This window comes from Mytilus californianus, unplaced genomic scaffold (genome assembly GCF_021869535.1).
Source record: "Mytilus californianus isolate M0D057914Y unplaced genomic scaffold, xbMytCali1.0.p SCAF_3, whole genome shotgun sequence".
NCBI classification, from domain to species: Eukaryota; Metazoa; Mollusca; class Bivalvia; order Mytilida; family Mytilidae; genus Mytilus; species Mytilus californianus.
Genome location: NW_026262679.1, coordinates 74382646 through 74409738, shown reverse-complemented (window position 1 = coordinate 74409738; position 27093 = coordinate 74382646). Strand labels below are relative to the sequence as shown.

The window sequence follows — 27093 nt, the reverse complement described above, 5'->3', positions numbered from 1 at the left end:
TGTATAAAGAAAATGAATATCTGGGAATATTCTTGTCATTCTTAGCCAAATAATTCTGGTAAAAATTGGGATGCCATTAAAATTGGTTTTCAGGATAAGAAGTCAAACAGTATCATAGAAATAAACTTAACAAGTCGGTATAGCATGAACTGTATTTTCTATGACATTTTCAGTTTGAGGCTTTCAAACTTACTACAATGTATCTATAAATCTAGTTATATTACTAGGTAACTAAACTCAGTGTGAAGAACTCATTTTTTTTTTAATGTAATCTTGGTCAGTATAGTGTGATATGCAGATTAAACAGAGGAGATTAGTTTTTGCATCATCAAAGCAAAATCATAAATCTGAGCACTACTTAGCATCACAGAATTGGGCCAGTAATTAAAACCTTATGTTAATCAATCATAAAATATAGAGAAGGTTGATCAGTTTGCATGAAATACCTGCACACTCAGACAAAGATTCAGACAAAACAGTACATATAACTGAAGAGTCTCTCTCTTAGAAGTGAATTAAAGCAGAGAACAAAATCTCTATTTAACAAGAAGAATTTCAAGGATTTCGATCTCATGATAAATTCTTTGTGTAAAACTATTTTATTGGCAGTATTTTGAAATGAAAGATAGATTTTGAAACTAATTCATGGAAATAGAATGCAAATTGGGCTTGGTGATAATCTTGTGCAGCCTTTACAGTTCAATTCCAGCAGATCAACTTTTATAACCAATAAATGGCACATAACTTCAGATTAAATAAAGAAAAAAATCAAGAGAAAACCACTCACCTTTTGACTTTATTTCAGCTAACTGTATACTTTTTACTGCTTCAAAATTATTATCACTCTCAATATTTACTGAAATAGCTTGAACTTTCTCTTTTTCACATTTAGACTGAAACAAATAAGATCTATTCTTATAAATACACCAATTTTGTATTTCTTTTATTCCTATAAAGTATTAATCTTTACCATTTGTAGATGTGTTAATAGGAGATCTTAATCAGAAGGTCAGACCCAAAATGTAACTTTCAATTTTTGTCTCAGGCTTTTTAATTCTGTTTCATTCATGGATGTGCTACCCCACTTTTTTTTTTAGCTTTTTTTTAATTCCACTTGGTTCCAAAATGGTGTGTACAAACTTTAAAGTAACTAAAGGATAACTGAGCATACAGAGCTAAATACTGCTTATAATTGAAGGATATAGTTGCTAATTAAATTCCCACCAAAAATAAATAGCCTATCTCAGATGTCAACCTTACTTCTACTTTCATCACAGAATTATATGATTAGCTTCATAGCATGGCTCCATCAGCATTAATCAATTCAATTTATTAGTTTAATTCATCTATAAATTGAACAGTTTAGGTGTACAACTACTTTAGTTTCATATTTACTTTACAAAAAAGATCCTCTATGGAATAGTTTGACATATCAATTATCACTAACACTACATTACACATGAATTTTCTTCATAATTACCCAAAAAAAAAGAGCCTGTTAAGTAGTTCTAAATATGATAGATGCAATTGGAAAATGCCAGCTATAAAATTATAACAAATAAAAAGTTGAAAAAGACTGAAATCCAATACACAAACTTACCATTTGTATTTTATATGATACTTTTATGGAAATATCTGCTGATGACAGCCATTGATAATAGGATTCTATATCTGAAATTATACATGATATAAAGTTCAAAATTGCAGTTATTTTGTTTACCGGTACTCATTAGGCATTATTTTCATAACATTAACAGCATGAAAATTGGTTTTCCCGAACTAACTCCAATATGAAACCACTGTCTGCACTGCAAAATAGAATAGACTATTTTCATATTATTGACTTTTGACTCTGGAGTATAAAATTATTCGATAAGTTATAATTTAATTTTCATGTAAGTTTAGGGTCCAATGGGTTCCTTAATGATTCCCTTCCTTTGATAGTATGAATACTGTAAATTCAGAAATTATTGCGATGTTTTTATTATTGCGAAAAATGCGACAGGGATATAATCGCAATAATTTTAACTCGCATTTTGAAATTTTTTATATGAATTAAACAGGATTTTTCTCAATATCGCAAAAATTAAAATCGCATTTTAGTCTAAAATGACAAAATCGCAATAATAAATGCAGGCAATAATTTCTGAATTTACAGTAATAAATACACAAAGCATTATTGGACCAAAACAAAATAGCATTTACAGTAAACCAACTTATTTTCACAGATATTATATTTCACTTTTAGTCCTTTCTAACTGACTTCACAGAGATTTATTTTCACAATTTTCTTATTGTCATGATGTATTTATATAAGGAAAATTCAAATTGATACATATTTGTGACAATTTATTTTTCACTTTTATTTTTCTATTCTTGAAAGTTGCTAGAATAAACTGCTTGTGAAAATTAGTTGGTTTACAGTAGTATCAATACAATTAAAATCATCATAGATTTAAAGCTTTTTTTTTAGGTCTGAATGTCTACTTTGAATGTCCTGTGACCTATGACTGTTCCTTTTGGGTTGTCAAAATTTTTCTTGTAGGTGTTGATTTGATTTCCCCGCTTATCTGAATAAAAGGAAATTTGGTGTAACAGCAACTCAAAACAATTTCCAAATGTCTTTTTATTATTTTCGTGTAACATATGCAATCAACTAATTGATGCAATATGTTAATATACAGTAAAAAATATTCATTTCATACCTTGAAACTCCTTTTCTTCTTTCTCAAAACAAGTAGTCACAGTATTCCTGTAGAAACAAATGATTACTGGTATAAATTATAGAAACAGTAAATCCTTTGTATGTTACTAATTCTTAAATCCACCTGTATTAACCACTCATACTGTCAAATTTTGATAGGAACCACCTTTACATTTGTTTACCCTTTAAGAACCACAAAATCAAACAAAGTGTTGAACTTATAATGCTGGAGTTGAAGGGACCTGACCAAACTATTCAAGGTTCAAGTCATCTTAGGTCCCAAGTTCCATCATGTTTTCAAATTTCAATATTGTATCTTGTGTTATTAACCTGGAATTTTGAAAACATGTTTGTAACTCAAATCAATCCACATTGATTATATGAAAAAAAAATTAACCATAAGTATAAGACAGAGAAAACAGTACACAGCTGATGTTTACAAACATAAGTCTAAATAAATTACGAAAGTTCTTGTGGAATGAAACAAGTTGTGAGAGAGGTATATTTGCTGCTCTCTTTTGAAGACTAGACTGAATCTTATTACATTATTTTTATCAGTTGATTATCATTTTAATGATTCTTACACCTTTAAATGAAGGTCTTTGGCTTTTGTTTTTTTAATTCATTCTATAACTTTCTCACATAAAAACAACATTATTTTCTGCTTGATCAATCATCTTTTGACCTAAAACGTTCACACTTCAGAAGTGATATAGAGCAAAACCTCTGTATAAAGCAGGGCTTCCAAAATTATTTTTAGCCAGCCGGACATTTTATTTATTATCCTGATTTTAATCCCTTAAGACTAAATAAACAAAAGGCAATTATGGTAATCAGTTGCCGAGTTGGCCATCCCAATGATTGACATTAAAAAAAACGATATTAAATTTTCTTTGATTCAAATTCGAAGTTCTGACGTAAACTGTTAAATTGGCAGTGCATCATTCAAAGTGTGCCTTAGACTCTTTATTTGTGCAAAATAACGTTGTAAAAACTTTACTTTCGTTTTTATACTGGATGTTATCTTGACAATGGTAAAACATGGACCAGAGACGGATACGTAGATTCCGTGTACGTTTGCAAAGCGTGAATGGGTGGAAGTAGCTCTTTCTACGTTATTTCTTCTAGAAAATATTCGAAATAAACGTGAGATAAAGGTATCAATGATAATTTAAGCATTTTTTGAAGAAATTAGGATGCATAATTAAATTTCACACCTGCGCACACGTGTACTAGTTCAAACAGAGACATGTCTCTAGGTTCAAACAACGTGGTTATGACGATTTTTCATTTTCACCTTTTTAATTTTTTCATCAAATCATATTTGTAAACGTATTTCTGATAATTTAAATCTTTTTGACTATATTAATTAGATGCAAACCGCTGAAATGTAAGAAAATAACTTTGAACAGACCGATCAATGTCCGGTTCAAAATAGTTTACCTGTCACCTGAACAGGTAAATTTCAGCTGTTTGACAACTAATTAGCCTTGATTAAAATGAGAAGGTATTAAAGTAGGGGTTGTTTTGATAGTACTTAATGATCATGTCACTTTTATGACCGGAAATGTGTGGCTGTTAAAGGCAAAACGTTGGGTCAAAAAGATCGTGAATTATGTTAAATGACCGTCTCTTAAAGCCTTGAAAACTAAAAAGTAGTTGACCGTTTCATGCTTTGCCCAGCCGGACTTTTACCGGACATTATACAAATGTCCGGCATATATGACCGTTTTGGAAGCCTTGGTATTAAGTTTAACAAGAATGCACCATTGTCATGCTAAGCATACCCCACTAGTAATTCAAAGTAGCTATAAACAGGAAGTATGTGCCTGAACGATCTAAATCTTTACAACTCATCTCTGTCAAGCTGCAAACCAAATATGAAGTAATTGTGTTCCTTAGTATTGGAGAAATGTGTGATAAAATTTTTAAGTTCATCCACTATATGAAAAAATTAACAGAAAGTAGGAGTCTGAAAAGTGACAGAAATATGTTTTGGACAATTGTAAGATAAGACGAATCAAGAAAGGACAAACAAGGCGATACTGCTCCCCACTCCTAGAGTGTGGCTTGATAATATGTTCATTACAATATGTTTGAATGCTGCTTCTTAATGTGGCATATCACTTATGTTTGTTTGTCTCTGGTTTCCTGTATTTTATTAAGATTTTTCATACCAATAAATATAAAAATACCTGTGCCATTCTAATAACGGAGGATATACTTCAATAATCTTACTACAGCTTTTGTCATCCGATTTTTCTACAAAACAAAATCAAAATGGATTTACCATTTGGAATTTTTATAATTTTCATGTATTTGCAATTTTTACAAATCTTTTTCAGCAGTGATAAAGATGATATTTACTTTCCCACATATGAGTAACCCCATTACCATGACTTTTCAATACAAACTTATAAACTAAATATGATGCATACCTGACAAGGTCATGACAGAGTTGTTGATATTTTCATTTCAACACTATACTATAGCTAAGTATTTTTTTAATTTAAAGTACAAGAGGTGTGAGATTTTACAAAAAAGTTTCATTTATGTGAATTGCCATCTTATTTTTACTTGTTATAATTTATTTAATGAGTTATTGTTGCATCAAGTGAAGGGTTATCAAATGTAATATTGAGCTTCATAAACTCAGACTTTTACTCTTATTATTAGGAGCGTAAAGCAAGTTACTGGTGAGGAAATTTTTACATGATTTTTTACCGGTACAAGGATTAGATACCATCTAATGTGAATTTAGCAACTAAATGATAGATTTTTAGTTAATCGTGATAATCTTAAATTTTTTACTTTTGTGTAGCAAGGAGAGAAAACAAACAATTCATCATTCTGGCCATTAGTTCAGGAAAAATCTTCTTCCTTCTCTAAATCTAAACTTATCACAGATTTAAGTCCCTTGAAATCGACATGATAGAAGACTAGCATAGAATTCAATTTTGAAGTACATGTATATAAATCTGTTTGAATTCCTATGAAACAAATTAGCACAAGAAAGTGAGCTTACTCCCTCTACCATCCAAAAGTTCAATGACTTGATTGGCTTATACTAAAAAATAAAGTCTTTCAATAGGCTGTAAACAAAGCTGATGTTGATTTCATGGTCCATCTAACAAACAACTATACTTGATGTTCTTTGCACACACTCAAATTAATACTGTAACCAACTTATTTTCGCTAATTCTAAACTTTGAGTTTAGCCATTTCTAGCTGACATCCTTGTAAATTGTTTCCATGATTTTCCTATATTGTTGCTGTAATCATATAAGGAAATATCCAAGTTGTACAACATTAATTGGTTTACAGTATACAGTATACAGTAATCAGTTGTTATTACCTTCAGGTAGTAATGTGGAAATAGTCTGGTTAAAATTCTGTGTTCCTGATGTTTTCTTAAGGAACTCTTGGATCTAAAAAAAACATGAAGAACAGATACACACATTGATCCATTATCAAACTTTATAAAATTACAAATTAGTGTCCACCACATGATAGTATCAGCAGGAGTTCTTCAAAAATAAATTCCCAATATAATGACTAGTACTCCATTTATTTCAATTTTAGCTCTTATTTCATAAAAATATAAAAGATTATAAGTGCCAAAGTTGGTCATCAGGTGAAAAAGCATCAACCTTGATGATTTTTTTATCCTATTTCTTGACCTAGAAGACTGAGGGATGCTGATAGATGTGTCTCACTGTAGTCTGTATGTAGGGTGGACCTCAGTGAACACACTCACCCCAAAAGTGCTGAGTTCAGAGTAAACCTGATCTAAGAATGATAGTCTAAAGAAAGTCATTTCCACAAAAAATTCAGAATTTGCTAATTTTTCCTGATTTTTGGCTTCACCAGGACCTACAACTAGAAATGGTTGTTCCCTTAGCGTATTTCAATAATAAACATGAACAGTGCTTATATGCTCGAAAGTTGACACTATTTTTGAAAGTTTTAGGCCTCTGAACTGTTTGTCCCAAACACCTAAGGGAAGCCCACCCCTCCAGAAAAACAGATTTATCCAATTTCAATATACAAGGTTTGTATTTGGGCTCAAACTGCCCCTTAAACCTGAGAAACTTGACAATAAATAGATTAGGTTGAGGGAACACGCATCAATTTTGAAATACCTACCATACAGATGACCTCTAAAAGTATGGAGAGCCATTGGAGCTAAAAATTGGTATTTTGGGTAGAGGCTGTAATATTATGGCCCCCACATGGTAAGAGTTAATACATTTTTTGGATGATATTTAAAAAAATTTTTTTTACAGCAAAATGTCATCATATTGAGTAAAATATGATTGATAAATTAATAAAAAGACTTTACTTCTTGTTTTTTGGTTTTACATGGATAATGAGTTTTCACAAGTGGAAATTAAAACCTTCTTACTTTTATTTCATTCTGATCTTTGCAGTTTTAGTTTTCCTCAGCATATTCAATTATGCATATTTTTCCAAAGTAAAACCAAATGTGAGTATGCAGTAAAAACAACTGCTCTAGTAGTTATCTTCCCTTACCTTGTTTGATGTTGCTGATGTGAGGAGTGAGTAGTAAAATAAAGCTCTGTCTTGTATATCCATGTCCTCATAGGACATCATCATATTAAATAGAATATCACCAATGTCTGCAATAAAATATATGTACAGTTTGTTGTGTCATTGATATCTGAAAATATATTACCTTAAAGATATAAACTATAAATGTGTATTGCTTTTCTGTTAACTTAAATCTTACGGCATGATGTAAAAAAAAAAGAATGAACTAATTGTAATGAAATTTTAACAAAGTTTTGTCCGGTAAAATTATTTGTCAAAACTATACTTCTCAATCTGACAGCTGCTTATGTCTATTTCTAGACTTCATTTCTATAACGAACACACTGTGGTCCATTTGAAATCTTTTCTGTTTATGTATAAAATAACACATGGCTTAAAGATCTAAACTACTATATACAAATTTTTTATTTATATTTCAGGAGTTTTGCATATTGACCATAACAAAAAAAGCAAGAAACCATAATTTAATTTTTCTGAAATTCAGAAAAATAAAGGTTGGCAGATCTTCAAACCAAAAAAAAAAACTTTTGCATAATCACTGTGTGTAATATTTGAAAGGTGTTCTTTCTAGGGAGTATTATTCTTTGTTTAATGTATTTAATATTTGCGTCAAACAGATTCAGTATACTTGGTTTTTTTAAACGGTAATTACCTGTATATAGCTGCTTTGTTCCATGACATACCAGAGGATTGTGACATACATTAATTACCTGTATATAGCTGCTTTGTTCCATGACATACCAGAAGATTGTGATATACCGTATATCGGGTATTTTTCGCGTGTGTATAATTTTCGCTTTGTTCGCTGCAGCTAAAGAAATGCTAAAATTTGACCCTGCATAAATTTCACTGCGTATTCCAAGATTTATCAATGTTTGAAAGTTCACAAGAAAGTGTCTACTTAATAAAGATCTCTGTTTATATAATAATTAAAATGACTAATCATATATGGCACGCCTTTTGACAACACAGCAATCAGTGACAGGTTAAAAGATGTTAAATAGCGACGATCTATTGTTTGGTATCATAACACAAACATTTTGCATCTGATGTAAAATTAAAATCGAAATAAATCACATTTACACGGACATTTGTTTATCTGTAATGATCAAAACCTTCAACTTTTAGCATGCCCCAGTGTCTTTACATATGTTCCTTGGAAGTTCACTGAATTATGTGTATTTTCGTTTGTAGTACTCATATTTATCTGCCATTGATTACCTGTCAGTCAATCAAGTTTATGTTGTTAACAATACTATACAGTTTTTTTTTCGCGTGTATTTTCCCATTCAGTGAAAATTATACACAATGAAAATTTAACCTGCCCATTTTTTCATCAAATCGCGAAAAAAAGCGGACACAAAAAAAACCCGATATACGGTACATTCATTACCTGTATATAACTGCTTTGTTCCATGACATACAGTAATTACCTGTATACAGCTGCTTTGTTCCATGATATACCAGAAGATTTTGACATACAGTAATTACCTGTATATAGCTGCTTTGTTCCATGACATACCAGAAGATTGTGACATACAGCCAGTATACCATTCCCAAGGATCCAACTACTTCCATCTATACTGGCAGCGTTCTGTACCAGATGATTAAGAAACTTAATGGTGGCCTGCAAAATAAACATAAAAAATATATTGAAAATACTTACTATGAAAACCAGTCTATGTAGAGGTTAGTATCATTTCCTTGTTACAAGACTTTTAATCAAACAAATAACACTTTGGAACAGACACATGGTAAACAGTAATTTTCTTGATATTTGTTTCACCTGAAATGGAAAGAGCTTTCCAAATGCAAATATGCTTGATAAACAGCAAAAAATACTTCTTTATATTACCCAGTTAAGGTAACAGGTACTTAAATGGGTGATCTTTATGAAATTTTGCATGCAACTAGAGAATGAGGAACTGCACATGAACATAACAAAATGAAATATAACATTTAAATTTTCTGTTGCATCGAGTGAACCAACACCTTCTAACGGTACAGGCTGGTAGAGAGTAATCAGGATGGATACCCGGAGGTATGCTGCGGTTGTCTTAAAACCTCAGGAAAATAATGCTACACAAAGACAACAACATCGTAGATTACTGCAAGGAAAATCTTTATTATGGTCTACATGTTTCGCCACTTACAGTGGCGTCTTCAGGACAATTTAAACATAGAAAACAAATACTGAAGTACATAAAATGCGGTGCATATGGGGTTACAAAGGTTAACAAGACGTAACGTCACAATAATTGATTTGACAACGTTAAAATGAAAGTGAAAGTAAAAGTTAATAATGAATTGTCAGTGTCTTTTCCAAAATGGACAACACCTCACAGGACATTCCGTACCATTCCAAAAGGCTTCACTCGGAAAGAGGTACTACTTCCAATTGCGTCGGGAATGTTGTAAGATGTATGGTAGTCGCACATGTAGGGCATGGTGGAAGTTGTGTTGTTACTTTCACTTTCATTTTAACGTTGTCAAATCAATTATTGTGACGTTACGTCTTGTTAACCTTTGTAACCCCATATGCACCGCATTTTATGTACTTCAGTATTTGTTTTCTATGTTTAAATTGTCCTGAAGACGCCACTGTAAGTGGCGAAACATGTAGACCATAATAAAGATTTTCCTTGCAGTAATCTACGATGTTGTTGTCTTTGTGTAGCATTTAAATTTTCTGATATATAGCAAATTAAATATCTGGAAAATAGTAGTACAAATGTATTTTCTTTAATAAAATGTTGACACAGAGATATGTCTTTCTTGCCTGTATATAATTTTGATAATTTTGATAGTACAATGCAAATGTTGAAATTAAAATAGCAAAACTTTAACATGCAAATATTCAAAGTCGATGAAAGACAAAAAAAGATATGTTATTGCTACTGAAATTTCTTTTTTATTGTTTTCATTGATAAAATTTATATTAATTGATTTTTGCTTAATCTTTAGTGGCAAATATTTCATGCATTTTCAGGAGGAGTATAACATTTATTGGGTGTCACAGAATTTGTTTTCTGAATATAAAAAGTAATTGTAACATTGAGACAAGAAATCTTATTTTTCAACATTTTTAGATATTACACAGACACTCAAATGATTTATACAGCAAACATGAATTCAGTGACCCCTATAATTTAAAAAACAATAAAACAGCAATTAAAGTTGAATTTACATGTCAATTTAAAGTAAATTTGTAGTACAGGTTTTTAGGAAAAAAACTTATAAAGACAAGCTACTAAATCTTTTTTGCGATATTTCCATGCATCCTATAGATTTGTACTTCTTTCTATAAAATATACGATCTCCAAAAGTATAAAAGTAACTTCTATTTTTACGCGATATTCATATGCAGTTCCACAGGCTCTAATTGAATGCAAAATTTCAGGAAAATTCATGAGATAGAACATTTACATACCTGTTATAATTAAAAAGTATGTTATGACCATAAAGCTAAAAATACTTTTCTGTATTTGTATTGGTTTTGGACTGGTATTAATCACAGTCATAATTGGGGCCAAAATAGGATATCATTGACCTTATTCCTATGACCATACTCATTAACAATCAACAAGAGCTTCACTTGTTCTAAAATGATTATTAAACTTACATGTGGTGATATCTCTTTCTGTAGTGAAACTTTCCTCATAACCTGAAGAAAATATTGGTAATCTTTGGCTAAATCCTCAGATGTTGTTGATGTAACTTGGGAATGTAGTAGGTTAAGTATTTCTAAATACATTGAGCTGAAAGGAAATCAGTTCTTTAAATGAATGAATAGACAATTTCTAAGTTTATATAGTTTAATGTTATCAAACTATAAGTTATTTTCACATTGGTTGTAATGAAATACAAATGTATATGATTTCCCAGTCTAATATATATATATATGAATAATTTACATGTGCAATAATCCCATAATTTCAATCATCTGAGGTCATACAACAATATGTGTAGTCAAGATGTTGTCATGAGGTTGCATCAAAATGAATTTAGAATGAGTTGAAAAAGATTAAAGTTCCTTGTATTTACTTCTTAATTTATGTACATTAAAATAGAATAACTAATCAAAGATTTCAAATACAGAAACATATTCAACTTGTGGCTGAATACAATGATAATTCATGCACTACACATGAAGTAGTGTTATTAGGCCACTCTTTGAATATTTTTTTTACATTAAAATTCTTGGATTAGTTATTCTATATTTATCTCTATGGTATCTGAATGTATTCTATTATTTTTACTTTATTTCTATCATAAAAAAAAACAACACAATGAATGTTTTTTCAGTGTTAAGAATATTGAAACCAAATACCTGTCTACTTTGGACAAAACTGTAAGTCTTGATGTCAGTGTTTGGATTTTACAGGTTTTATCACATAGTCAGAATATAGGTGCTAATGTTACTTAAAAAGCATTATCATTTAATTACCTCAAAGTTAAGAAGAAAACCCATGCATATATACTTATCATATAATTTCACATAAAATACAAAAAAGTATACCTTGAAGGTGTATATACTTACCTATCAGAAGTTGTCTCTCTCAAACATTCCAAGAAATCTAAAGCATGTGGAATGAAATGTGGAAATCCTGATATTAATCCTTTAATAAATCTGAAATAAGAACAATAGATATAAACATTTGTATTGTTTAGCAACACAACTAAAACTACCGGTATACAAACACAAATCTATGACTTTATACGCACAATTCCTTAGATTTATAACCAATGAAAGTTTTAAACAATAAACATCATCATTTCTACAATAATACCACTAGAAACCGCCATGAGAACAACTACACAGAAGTGTGAGAATAGCAGCTAACCACATTGTTAATAACTTTATTGACTAACTTTCACTTTTAATTTAACTAGATTCTTATTTCACTTTCACTTTCTATTTATATCTATAAGGTCGTCATAACAACCTTTATTGTAACATTACTTCCGGTGAACCACACAACCGCAAAATTTGTACTTCTCTGTTTGATTTCATAGGTAATATTGTCCTGAAGACACCACACTTGTTGGCGAAACATGTCGACCAGAATAAACTCTTACCATGCGGTAATTGATGGGTGTTGTTGTCTTTGTTATCGTTTTAATAAACATCATAGTCAAGGTTATTCAGCAAGCTGAAGTTGATTTTCTTATGTTATGCTTACAGTAGTATTCTGGAATTCACAAAAGCTTGATAAACAAGTACTGAACATGTTTATTTTGGGATAACACAAAAATCAACATATTCATTTCAGCAGCAACTGTTACAGAACATATTACACATACCTGTTGATGTCTTGTGAAAAAGACCTGCTACAATGTCTCTGATACATGCCAAATAATGCTCTAAACAAAACAACAACAGCTCTGTGGTTTCCTGTATGCCACACTAATTTGTGTAAATATCCTACACTAGCCAATAACAGGGCACCATTCATATCTACAATATAAATTATATGATGACTGAACAACATCCCAGAGAAAGTTAATAACAAAACAAAGTTCCAATTACAATCTTTTGAACAACCGGACTAAAAAAAGACAATAGATCAGTGATGGCCTATATGCAACAGCAATGTGTGTAAAAATTCTTCATTAGCTTTTAAAATGGCACCAATCGACGCTGCGATTGATACAATATGACTTAACATTGAAACAGCTTTGCTACATCAATGTGATGATAAATTACACAGATCAATATAAATAAAGAGATGTGGTATTGTTGCTTATGAGACAACTACCCACCCAATGACTGAGATGTTAACAAGACAATTACAAAACCGTTCGTAACTTCTATCTAAAGTATACAGTGAAAACACTAGAAGAAGAATTTTATAAGTTGAAATCAAAACAATAAAATTGTTACCAACACACATTAATTGTTATAACACATAGAAAAATCAGAAATGACATATAAATCATTATTACAAGCAAGTAACAGGGACACATTTGTATTCCTTTTTTACGTGTGTAACAACATGCCTCCCAAAAAAGCTCCATAAGTATAGTTAGACTATGGAGAAAAAATTGAAAGACTGAGACAAAATATTTCACATACATGTATGTCATTCTTCACCATCTTTACATAAAACATGTAACTGGAATTGATAAAGTTTAGCTTTGACAAAAGCTTAATATTATTTCCTTTTCAATCCAATATAGTGACTGAATTTTCAGCTGGTATACTCATCTTTCTGTAAGAATGCCAAACATGAACATTTCCTATAATTGGACATAGCACTTGAAATATTCGCTCAAGTTTGAAAACATAACTATTTAATTCAAGGAAGTTTTGCATTCTTCAGCAGATTTTTTTATGACTGCTTCTATTTCATATCTACTGAGAAACCTTTTCAACAGCATCTGAATCATAACAAAGTTAACATGAAAATTTTTGTCATTTCTTAATTCTTTTTTCAAATATTTTATAATTAAACATCAGTTTACAATTTCATGGTGATAATTTCTAATTTAGCTAGGTATTTAAGAATATTTTATGACTTATAATGCTAGTTAAATGTTTATTTTACAGCCTTAGTGAATCTTCTTTAATAGCATATAAACCCTGAAAAATTAATTCCAGAATCCTTCATTTTTTATTTTGTGCAACAAGTCATTGTAAAATATAACATTCTTACCACTAGGTAGTTCACTTAATCGTGGAATGCAGGAATTCAGTAACAACAGTTTACTAAGTTGACAGTCGATTGGGTCAAATACTCTAGGATAGAAATTCAACTGATACTTCTTAATTCCATAGTCTTTTTCTGAATCCTAAAAAAAATCAATGTGATACCTGTCAAAATCAAACTTTCTGTGCATAAACTTAAAACTTGTCTTATTCAAATCAAATCTTGTATCAGGATGTTCAAAAATAGTCAATAGTAATTTATTCTGTATAACTAATTAAAACAAATTATTAAGAACGAAGTTCAAAAATAGTCAATAGTAATTTATTCTGTATAACTAATTTAAACAAATTATTAAGAACTTAATGGGTTGGATTAGACAGGTTTCTTTTTTTTAAAATTTATGTGATATAATATGTAAGACTCTAGAAGCACAAACAATATTAAGACAAAATCTTTTAGATACCCATTACACAAATATTTCTTATGTGTGCATTCATACATTAAAAGTGGTTACTCTCCATAAATCTTTGGGAACTTCCAAATATTTTGCTTTGATATAGAAATATCTCTTTGAAGACATATTTTTTTAACTTCCATCATCCCCATGAAAAATAACTAGGATAAACTGCCTTGATAATACATATTTTGGCGTTAATATTGATTCACTTATAGGGTCTTTGCATCGGCACTAAACACATTTATTTAAAAACCAGTTGTTGGCATGACACGGGTTATGTTCTTCTCATATATGTTATGATGGTATGATACTAAACCCCTAACGGGAAGGATTGTGCCTGATATTCATATGATGAAGACATAATCTTTCAATCAGTTTAATTGAAGTCTGGAGCTGGCATGTCAGTTAACTGCTAGTAGTCTGTTGTTATTTACTGTGGATTCATTAATATTCGTTGGATACCAATTTTCGTGGATTTCGTGGGTATAGGGGAACCACAAATTTAAATGTTCAACGAATTACAAATTTCCTAAAGGAAATATGCAGACTTTGCCGAAACCACGAAATTAAATATCCACGAAAATGCAAGTTTTCTTCAATCCACGAAAATTGGTACCCACGAAAATAAATGAATCCACAGTATGTATTATTGTCATTTTGTTTATTTTCTTTGGTTACATCTTCTGACATCAGACTCGGACTTCTCTTGAACTGAATTTTAATGTGCGTATTGTTATGCGTTTACTTTTCTACATTGGCTAGAGGTATAGGGGGAGGGTTGAGATCTCATAAACATGTTTAACCCCGCCGCATTTTTGCGCCTGTCCCAAGTCAGGAGCCTCTGGCTTTTGTTAGTCTTGTATTATTTTTAATTTTAGTTTCTTGTGTACAATTTGGAGTTCAGTATGGCGTTCATTATCACTGAACTAGTATATATATTTGTTTAGGGGCCAGCTGAAGGACGCCTCCGGGTGCGGGAATTTCTCGCTGCATTGAAGACCTGTTGGTGACCTTCTGCTGTTGTCTGTTCTATGGTCGGGTTGTTGTCTCTTTGACACATTCCCCATTTCCATTCTCAATTTTATTATCTTCAATGTCAACACTCCAATGATCTCTTTGTAAATAAAGTACCACTCTGTTTAGTTAACTTTAGTTTTGCAAAAATAGAAAAACAGATTAGACACAAAATTTACAGATATCACCACTGTTGGTGGAGGTTTCCTCCCCGACAGTATCATCAACTCAGTAGTCAGAACTTCTATGTTGACACCATTGAAATGGTAATAATTTAAAATTAACTGTTTACAAAACTTTGAATTTTTCGAAGTACCGGTACTATGGATTTTCTACCCCAGGAATAGATTACCTTAGCTGTATTTGGCAAAACCTTTCAGAATCTTGGGTCCTCAATGCTCTTCAACTGCATATTTTATTTGGCCTTTTAAATTATTTTGATTTGAGCGTCACTGATGATTCTTTGGTAGATGAAAAGCACATGCAGCATTCAAAATTTTAAGCATGGCATCTATGATGTGTTTACTTACACTCTGTGTGTAGCATAAATGGCCTAGAGATATTCAAAGATCAATTTTGGTCATTACTTAATTCAATTGAAAATTTTTGGCTGAAATTTATTGTCAAGAAACTTTTTCCAGCATTCACATACATGATTTGTCAATAAAATATAGACAGACACTCCTCCATACCAGTAATATTTGTTTTAACCAATGAGCAAAAAATAATCTCTGAGCTGGAACCAGTGATGGGTGATCTAATCCTCTGATTAAACTGCCAATGATCTGTGATTCTTCTTTCTCTGTTAGTATCTCATTTTCAAACTCTACCTTAAATAGAACCAACCATTTTTAATGGCATTAATATAAGACACAGCTCATCAAAACAGGTCAGTTATCTCAAAACTGAAAATGAAAAGATTTGTTCAAATGTCAAACAGGGACAAATAGGATTATAAATGCATCGTTTACTACATGTTTTATGGCAACTAGCCCTTTTCAAGATTTTTTTTTATTTCCCTCACATTTTTTTTTTTTTTAAGAAATGATGGCATCTGTTTGATAGATGTTGAGATCCTCAACCATAATTCTGAAAGGAGATAACAAACAAATCATTCAGTTATCCAAAATTTGGAAGCATCTGTCTATTTCTGCAAATTTTGATATCTTTACTAATGAATTTGAGTCAACTTTCCTATTTTATTTCCAGTTATAATGGTAGCCATGTTTAATAGTGCTTAAGAGGTCAACAACTATATTTTTAAATGAGATCATAAATGAATCATTTCTTTAAAGTTCAGGGGCAGCTGGCCCTTTAGCAGATTATTTTACCGTATTTCTTTTAGTGATGTTATCTGTCTGTTCCTTTTATTTTATAAGGAAATGACAGCCACATAATTTGCTTAATCAGAATTATGTACTTTTTTTAATAAGTTTACCAAACAAATATGAAAAAAAAAAGGATGGTATTAGCCTAAATATGTTTCAATTTTTTATTCAGGTATACATCACCTTAACAACTTTTGTTAAATTAGTTAAAACTGTATGAATCATAAAAAAATAATTTTCTGACTTTTTCAAATACCACAATATTATGTTCTCTTTCACTTACCATAATAAAAATACCACAATATTATGTTCTCTTTCACTTACCATAATAAAAATACCACAATATTATGTTCTCTTTCACTTACCATAATAAAAATAATCAAATGAAGAATAACAGGATCCATGGTTGACATATGATGTAACATCAATGGTTTGAATATCTGAAACAATATAAAAATCATGATAACACATAATGTTACACACTCTAGAATGTTAAAAAATAATGTACAACATAATTCAAACCAAGTTATCTACCTTGATTTTTAAAACAGTTGATTACTTTTGATAACGTATATCTATATTTGAGAAATCATCAATCTAGATTAAGTTTTGTACAATGAATTTGATTATATTTATCAAGTAATACTTTATAAAAGGTTGTTATAGACAATATCTTGTATCTAGTGCTTTTACAGTTGTGTTTTTTTAACAATTATTGAACCTCAATTCTGAAATCACCTCAGTTGTCTTGTGTTACAGTACTTGCAACTAGGGCAAAACTTCTTTTGCCTCTCTGGTAATAATCTAATTTTAGTCAAAAGAATTGCTTTTAAAGTTACTTTTGTGTCTAGATCTGAACCAGATCAAGAGGAAGCTCACATGATGTTTTTAAAGTCAATGGAATGTACATTTATATCCATCTTTAATTATCTTCTTTATATCATTATTCTGTTTCTCTAAAGTCCTACAGGAAATCATAATTTCTTTCAAGTGTACAAATGTTAACATAGTCTCATTCAGTTTACTGCAATGTATGACACCTAAAAATGTTTATTTTTTACTGGTGTGTTTGAACTGCTGTCTCAAAATGTTTATTTTTTACCGTTGTTTTTGAACTGCTGTCTTAAAATGTTTATTTTTTACTGGTGTTTTTGAATTGCTGTCACATTGATTTTAATATGGCATATCACTTTTTAATATGGGGTATTTCATTTTGATATGGCTTATTTCTTTTTATTCACATAGATCTACATTGTTCAAAATAATTTAATATTTTATACATACAGTGGGTGAAATGTTATGATTATTCTGGACAATTTCCTTGACAGATGTGACCACATGCCACAACCCACTGGGAGTATAAAGTTCAGGATTTTCCATGATAATAGAGACCATTTGTCTAAATTCTTGTGGTTCTACTGTAGATTGTTGTCTGAGAAATCCCTTCAAAAACAAGGTAGATATTAAACAAATGTTTTATTGCTAAATTATGAGATTCTAATATTAATGGCTGTTGGGAATTAAATTTTTGGGGAGGGTCAAAAGGCACTTTTTATTTTATCCCATTATGCATAAATTTTAATTGATCAAGTTATCTTTCTACAATTATCTGCACCCATTAAAATTTAAAAGAAATAATTTTGGATATGCTTATGCAATAAATTCTGGAACAGCCCCAAACAAATTTACCACATAATTATTTTTAAAAATTATCTCATATCAGTTGCTGAGTGATTCTCAGAATGAAAAATTGTGAAAAATTGAAAGCATCAAACAGTGGAAAGCTGAAATTCCAAGGGATCTAAAAAAAATAGAATAGTTTAAAACTGTCAAGATACACAGTTATATTATGGCAGCAATAATGCATAGCTGCCAGTTATCTACACTCAGGGACTTACAGTTGATTAGCAGTGGCACTGACCATGAAGTAGTAGTAAATTATTACTATAAATAAGTACTGTAATAAATTTAACGTATCATAACTTCATAGGTGCATTTTGCACATTTATTTTTCGACATTGGTACTCAAAAAACTGAAATGGCTATAATAAAAAATAAAGAAATGGCAAAGTCATAAACTACACCAAAAGTCCCAATATAAACTAAAATAAATCTTGCGTAAAATAAAGGTCAATGACCTTATTTTTAAATGAATCTAATTACAAACCAAGAAATATTCATTGTTGACAAAATAAAATTTGAGTCACAGTACCACATTTGAAAAACAATTTTTACCTAGAAAATAAACACCACAATTGTTATTATTTAAGTGATTCTGAAATGATAGGGTGGATGATTGTCTGAGTAAATGGTCCAAATTTTATTTTTCGATTTTAACCAGGAAGTGAACAAAATGCTGCCTTAAATACTGGTCATGATCCTTCAAGAATTCTCCAAGAAACCATGTAGGGGCTCCTAGAATGAGAGAGTTATTAAAATTGGCAGTCAAATATAGGGAATAAAAAAATCTGCACTTCAATTATAATAAAATTGCATTGAAGTAATGGGGGAAATTATTGGGTCCCCTGTCCCATCAGCATTTTTCATTATCATTTTCCTTTTATATGAATAAATAAAAATAAATTAGTCAGTTATAGAATGACATATTATACTCACATTTTCACCATTTTCCTCTGTCTGATGGAATCCACTTAAAACATAAAGATAAATCACAGTGAAGTTTTGTGAGAAAACTAACAAGAAGAACATTACAATAATTAAAATTTGTTTTTGCATTTCAATTTCTGCCAGGAATATCATCATGGAAAATAAATAATCTTATATTGTCAGTTATCCAAGATCTGCAATAGTAAATTCCCAAATTAAATTTTGAATTTCTTATATATATATATTCAAAATTTTATTCTTTGTTTGAAATTATTTTGTGTGTTTTTGTGTCTTTTTCAATCTATAAATGTATTAAACCTTACCAAACACCATTTACAACTATTTTGGTCACCAATGTAGCATAATCTTGATGTATATACATTTTTTCCTGTCTAAATGATTTAAAAATATATTCACGGTCTGACCAAAGCGTCCCCTGAAAAATAGCAACTCAAATTTATAATAATGATACTGATCTTAGCAAATCAAATTTAATAATATTCAGTTCTGTGAGCACAACATATGTTTCTGGAACAATCAGGTATATGTTAAACCAAAAATTTTGAGAGTGAAAAAATATAATTTGTTTGAGAATTTGAGATAATTAAAATCAAAATGTATTGGCTATTTTCTTTTATAATTTGCATTAAATGTTTCATCGAATATGGCATAATTTTTCTTGTGTCTAAAAAAAAATCACTGAAAGTTCTAGACATTTATAATTTTTTTCTGTTTTCAATACCTCCACTTGTATACTTTTGTTAGTCTATCAGACATCATTTCAGTTTCAGATTACTTGAAGAGATTTTTTTCTGAAAAGAGGACATGGGACTCAACCTTATTAGGGTAAAAGAGATCTTTTATTACAGGCAACCAAAGGACAGTAGAAAACATTTACATTTGTTCACTTTTATCCTGTAATCAACCTATCTACTATAAAAATACAGGTGTACAGATAGCAGGAAGTGATAAAAGTATAGTTTACCTTTAAAGTCTCTTTAAACTATAAGTTTAATAATGTTCAATTGCAAGAAAAAAACACATTCGTACAGTGTAGGAAAATATAAAATTTATTTGTACTCGCTACTAAACAGGATAAAAGCTCAGGGGCCATGCTTTTCTCTCTGTTTCAAAACCTTGTACCAGAAAATTTTACATTTTCTTACTTTGTATGAATGTTGTTAATATAGCACTTGTCTGTTTTCTGTAAAAGCTTGATTCAATTGTGTGCTTGACAGTCCTACATGTACTTGCTAACTCCTCTCTTTTTTTAAACCTCAAACTTCAACTTGAATCTCCTTTTTCTGAACAACTATCATAATATACTTACTGGTTTCCATTCTTCTATTTGGCACAAGCACTGACAACAGCAAGATTTGTAGTAGCAGCTCTCTGAAGAATCAACACCAGAAGTAACTGCTTTTGTTAATATCTTTACAATGGATGAACAAATATCAGTTGCCTGAAATAAAATATCTTATGACTGATATGAAGTAAATCATATACTTCATACTTATTTATAAATTTTCATGCATTATAATGCATAAGTTTATTTTCCCTCATACATTATAGTTCTTTGGTAATTTAAAGTGTGACTGCAAAGATTGTGCCAATGATTTCGACATTTATCCTGTTAATATAAAAATAAAATGTGGTATGATTGCCAATGAGACAACTATCCAATGGAGTTCAAATGAAGTGGATGTATGCAATTATAGGCAACTGTACGGCCTTCAACAATGAGGAAACCCATACTGTAAAATTGGCTATAAAAGGCCCTGACATGAAAAATAAGTGATATTTCATATTACACAGTTTGGTGTTTTGTTTTCTTTAATCAAGTTTCCTCTTGGGGTATCTCTTGACTTAAAACAGGCAAATATGAAAAAAGTTGTTAATTTCCAAGTCTTTGGTTTATTGTGGAGAGTTGTCTCATTGGCATACATACCACATCTTCTTATTTTTATGTAATGACTTATGTAAGAATTCACTGTTTTAGAATCTAATGCATTCTAAGTGATAATTCAAAACAGAAAACATCAAAACTTTGTGCTTGGTCAAAAACTTTCTTAAAAATGGATATATATCCAATCAACAGTGTTATGTTCTTTTCATTTTTGTGTATCAACAATGAAATTACTAACAATACTTTAGAATTAGATTAAGGAAATGCAAACCGTTTTGAGGCACACAAATCCCTTATCAATATCTCTATGTTTTCTGTATTCTGTCTTAAACTGTATAAAATTTATTTGAATACTTCACATATGTTGCTCTTTGCCTTTCAAGTTGATATATTAACATATTTTACATAAAACTCCATTTAAATGAAAAGATTAAATACATGTACTAACAAGAATTTCAAACTGTATCATCAAACTTGTCATAGTACTAAGAAGCTGACATGAAAATAAGACATCTTTGTTGCTTTCCAAACATTCTTTCAGTGATCTCAAAACTTCTTCTATACTGTATAATTATATATGATGAAAATAAAACTGCATACAGTGCAATAGACCTTAAATTTTGAACCATACAATATCCCAGTAAAAAAACAATAATCATATTCTAAAAGCATGCAAATTAGTGTCTTTTGTTGTGGGGATGTATAAGAACCCGTCCATGTCCACTCTGTGTTTTTGTTAGATGTATTTCTATTTGTTTCCATCTGATGAGTTAAGCCTTTTTCAACTTTTTCAACTGATTTTTATAGTTTGTTCTTATGTTGTACTGTTACACCACTGTCCAAGGTTAGGGGAGGGTTGGCACCTTCAAACAAATTTAAACCCACCACATTCTGTATGTGCCTGTCCTAAGTCAGGAGCCTGTAATTCAGTGGTTGTCGTTTGTTGCTGTGTAACATATTTGTTTTTCGTTCATTATTTTGTACATAAATTAGGCCGTTAATTTTCTCCGTTGAATTATTTTACATTTGTCATTTCGGGGCCTTTTTTTAGCTGACTATGTGGTATGGGCTTTGCTCATTGTTGAAGGCATACAGTGACCTATAGTTGATAATTTCTGTGTCATTTGGTCTCTTGTGGAGAGTTGTCTCATTGGCAATCATACCACATCTTCTTTTTTAAATTTAAATTATCAAAACATTTCATCTTCTTGCTCTTTCCTTAAAACAGTGTTGACAGCTTGGATCAACATGATACTATTCAAGTTTTAAAACAAAATTGCTTTTACTGATAATACTAAACAGAAAATTGAACAGACTTTTGCAGTCCACATTTTGACCCTTTATAGCCTCACTCCTTTTGGATTGCTGTGCAAGGTTGACTTTCCAAATTTTCATCTGTTGTCACAGGAGATCAATTTCTCAATATGGTCTATTTTGATTTAAAATACATATAGGGTAAGTGTTTTGCACATCGAGGAAAACAGTTCATACCTAAATTTTGATTTTATATATACATATGTATAAAAAAATGTGTGTCTGTATAGGCCTTTAGGTATTTCTTTTTCTTTTTAAAATTGGTGTACGACTACATATTTATTAAAAGTAATTCTGTCTAGCTGCAACCCATTCTACTATTATTTGCAGGAATTTTGCCTTATCTGTTTTTCCATGTATGTAGAAATCTCCATGTTTTCCTATATAAAAACATAAAAACCAATCTGATCAAAGAGTTAAATAGAAGACAGAGACATTGATTACCAGTAAATTAATTTGGATGTTTCAGATGTGACATCACATTATTAAATCTTTTATCATAGAGTATAAATAGCAACTTCAAACTTGAATGCATTGCATACTGACTTGAAATACATACTCAATACCACGACAAAATGAAGTTTGCTCTTCAAGCAACACCAAAAACTCTTGCTTTTGACGACACACTATTGATGAATCATGTAGCACCTAAAATACAAAATAGCTATTCAGTTACATCAAAAAAATTATGAACAAGAGGCCAGAATAAATAGTCAAGCAAAGGCTAATTAAACATACCATTAATTTTTAAAAAGTGACATCTGGACATTAATCAACAAATTTCCCACGTTTACTGTTGATTCATGATCTGGTTAAGTGAATCTCAAGGCACACAGATTTAGCATCACAATCATATGAAATCATATCATTTTAAAATGTAAGTAATAAATTAGTGAATTTAAAAACAAAAATAAGAGATAAAATATTGTAAAATGTTCTCAGCATCTTGTGACATGGCCATAGTTATGATAGAAGGGAAACTTGTCTACAAAACAGGAAAAAACAATGAGTTCATAATAAAGTTTATAATCAAATGTTGCTTATACATGTAATAATGCTATTTGAAATTAAAATTTTCTGTCTAGAGTTATTTCCCTTTGTATAGATGGCTATGATATAAATTTAGACCAACTGTACACACATTATCGTCAACAGAGGCTGACATTTCAAACTTTAAAATTTTTTTTAACATGACACAAAAAATGAATCTCATGAAGCATGACTAGACAGTACAGATTCAAAAACTACATGTATAAATTGCAGTTTTCTTCTTTACAAATCCTGAAGTACATCAGGAACATATATATTGACGTTAGATATACTGTTCCCAGAGTACATGTACAGAAAAAAAAACTTCTTTGTTTTGTTGTCTCCATCAACCTGGTTACTTCCACCTCCTTTAAGTGGACTTTCCGATATAAATATTGTTTGAAATTTAGACCTATTTTAGGCACAAGATTATGAAGATAGGACATGTATTGGAAAAAATATATACTGATCATTCATCACTAATTGTTGATAGCAATTTTTGTGGATTTTCTTGGTAAAGGTGAACCACAAATTAAATTTTTTAATAAAGTTAAATTTTCATTAGGCTTGTATGTAGACTTCGCCAACCAAGATATCAAATATCTGTAAAAATCAAATTTTTCATCAATCCACAATAATGTTTACCCACACAAATACATGAAACTATTTTTATACATACTGTATATAATATGGAATTATAGACATGTATATCTTACTTTAAAAAATCTAATATAAACAGCAGTACAATGTACATGTAATTGTCCAATTCAAGATTGTGGATATTTCAGTTTCACCATGAAACTCTTTAAAAAATTAATGACAAAAGAGACAATTTTTCACTCCCTAAAGTTAATTTCTTTTTTTTTTACATTAATGTTCCTTAAATCACTTAAAACCTTTAAATTTACTAAATTCTTTTATGGATACAAAGATTTGGTTTAGAAGAATGGCTGTACCTGAAGAACCCCAATTACCAACAACAAAAAGAGTATTAAAAACATGAAAAAAATTGACATCACTGTGATCAGTTCAATAGTGCATAGTTAAATATGGTGAAAATCCCAGCATAAATGTATTTCAGGGCATACTATACAGTTTTGATCCCATGGTAATTCCTTTACGATAATTTGCATACTAGCTATTTGTAACACAGTAAATTTAAATATGTAATAAAAAATATACCTTTAAGGTAGCACAATACAAAAGTAACTAAATTTTATCAAAATTTCATTTTCAGCTGTTTTTGTTACTTCTTAATATTCCAAAACCACAGAAGAAAAAATTATTTACATATCTTGCATTGTTAATTAGTTTTGATGATAATTAGTTTTATAAACAAATGCACATGGCTGACTGATACAAGATAAGAACATGTGGGCAGTACTTTGTGGTTAATCAATAGAATCATTTGATAGCTTTATAACCACTGACCAGCAATAAAAATAACAATTATGAAAAAGAGGTGGATTAGGGATTTATGGAAAAATGAAGATAATGAATTCCAAATAAAAATACATTTCTATGTTGGAACTGCCAAGAGAAAAAAACAAAACAACTATTTGGAGATATAGTGGAAATCAAAATATAAATGTACAGATATTAAACAAGTGTAATTGTACAACAATTAATGTTTCTGATGTTTATACTTGAATTTGTTGAAGAGAATGTTTAAATATGAATTCTTTTTAAAAGAAAATACAAATTAAATATTTCATTTTCAAACTGCAAAAATGAAAAAAAAATCTACTTTGTGTAAGACACCATATTGTCATTGTATACAATTATAATTCGAGAAATCCCCCATAAGGATCCTCTAGACTGACCAACTGATCATTTTGTGAAAAAAGTAAATGCAATGTGTAATTAAACTTCCGAGATCATTAGAAGTAAAGGTTCAGGCCATTCATTAGGAGGCGGTACCCGGTACTTTTACCCTCCTATGCTACTGATAAGTACCGCCTGAATTCAGGAATTTTTATACAAGATGTTCATTGAGTATTTTGAAAAGTACCACCTATAAATAGGAATGTACCAGTCAACAGGAAAGATAATGAAACCCCTGAAAGGTTAATCATGGTGGGCAGAGTTTTGACCATATCAGTAGCAACTGACTTACAGCAAGGTCAATGATGATATAACATCTCCCGCCAGATCTGATTTTTGATGCATAGGGTGTGCATTTTCTTTACATATTTAGAATTGCTGAAATGGAATGCTTTCTTACTGGTCCAAACCTAATTGATTTATGATTAAAGGCCAATCCTGATGTATCCCCATGGTACATGTGTGAATTATATTGAAGTGAATGGGGTACAAGTAGGAAAATCCTTATTTATTCAATTGTGACAAATTCATTTTTGTCATGAAAATGTAGTTTTAAATGAATTTAGCTCCTAGATGGGTGCCCCTATATGCCTAATTTTCACACATGTTGTTCCTTGACCAGTTATCTTCAAAACCGTGTCACAGATTTCCAAAAACATCAATAGAACAAATTTTATACCCAATTAAATTTAGTGATCTCTTATGAATTGAGGTTGCAAACTTCATTGAAGGTTTGTGAGAGAATGAAATACAATAGGAAAAATCTGAGACACGGTTTTGGAGGTCAAACTGTGTTGTACAAGAATCTATAAAATATTTTGGGATGCTATGAATAACAAAGAAGCTAATTTCATTCAAGTGTGGACATCACAATATAGCAACTAATTACATAATAATTAATTATGTAATAATTATGTCATAATGAAATTATGACCATTTGAAAGATTAATCTTTCTTCTTTCTTTTGGTACCTCATTTATAAAATTTAAAGCCGGATGAAAGAAATTACATCAGTTTAAAGTTGTCTGATTGGGGGTGAAAAAAACTTTGTATTGTGCTACCTTAAATGCTACTTTTAGAGATAGATGGAGTCGAAATTTTAGACATTTTCTCAAAATTTCTTTTTCTTGGACATTTCTATCCTTTGAGCAGATATACATGATATACTTTACATGATATATTTAACATTTCGTTTCAAAAGATAATCACAAGCAGATTTAGTAAAAACATTTGGAATATAATCCTTTTATAAGAAAACTCGAAATTTGCTCTTTGAAAATAATTCATTTTAAATAAATTTCATGATTTTAGAAGAAACTGGTATTTTTTGCTGTGTATTTAAATTTATCTAATTTTTTAAAAATTCATCGATGATTTCTTCATAAAAATTTGTACAAATAATCTTCATACATAACCAAGCCATATTTCATTATAAATAAGAGGGTTAATGTACTCGTTTTCAAGCTAATGATTAAAATCAGTCGGAAAATGCCTCTTTTCCCAATATGTCAGATCACAGTCTGATGTACATAACTTTAGCGAGGTCATTACCTGCACTGTACATGCTGTTACTGTATTGAATGTTAAAGAACTCCATTTGATTTTTGAATGTACATTTGGAGTGACTGGTGAAGCTGAAAAGGTTTACAACAGGTTGGATGCAACCATTCACAAAATTTGGTTATAAT

At 30.3% G+C, this 27093-nt stretch overlaps 1 protein-coding gene across 1 annotated transcript in view; it reads right to left on the bottom strand.

The window, feature by feature from the left end:
- LOC127735079 (AP-5 complex subunit beta-1-like) overlaps nt 1-27093 on the bottom strand; it is a 30455-nt gene that overhangs the window by 2780 nt on the left and 582 nt on the right. The window contains exons 2-20 of the mRNA XM_052245173.1: nt 23112-23200; nt 21687-21801; nt 20663-20794; nt 19656-19768; nt 19342-19375; nt 18010-18168; nt 17091-17165; nt 16090-16227; nt 13933-14068; nt 12581-12734; nt 11817-11906; nt 10899-11034; nt 8768-8903; nt 7238-7344; nt 6060-6132; nt 4900-4966; nt 2706-2752; nt 1601-1671; nt 788-893 (exon numbers count right to left, since the gene is read on the bottom strand). Coding sequence (XP_052101133.1) covers nt 788-893; nt 1601-1671; nt 2706-2752; nt 4900-4966; nt 6060-6132; nt 7238-7344; nt 8768-8903; nt 10899-11034; nt 11817-11906; nt 12581-12734; nt 13933-14068; nt 16090-16227; nt 17091-17165; nt 18010-18168; nt 19342-19375; nt 19656-19768; nt 20663-20794; nt 21687-21801; nt 23112-23200 — 1978 coding nt within the window. The remainder of the gene's footprint in view (nt 1-787; nt 894-1600; nt 1672-2705; nt 2753-4899; nt 4967-6059; nt 6133-7237; nt 7345-8767; nt 8904-10898; nt 11035-11816; nt 11907-12580; nt 12735-13932; nt 14069-16089; nt 16228-17090; nt 17166-18009; nt 18169-19341; nt 19376-19655; nt 19769-20662; nt 20795-21686; nt 21802-23111; nt 23201-27093) is intronic.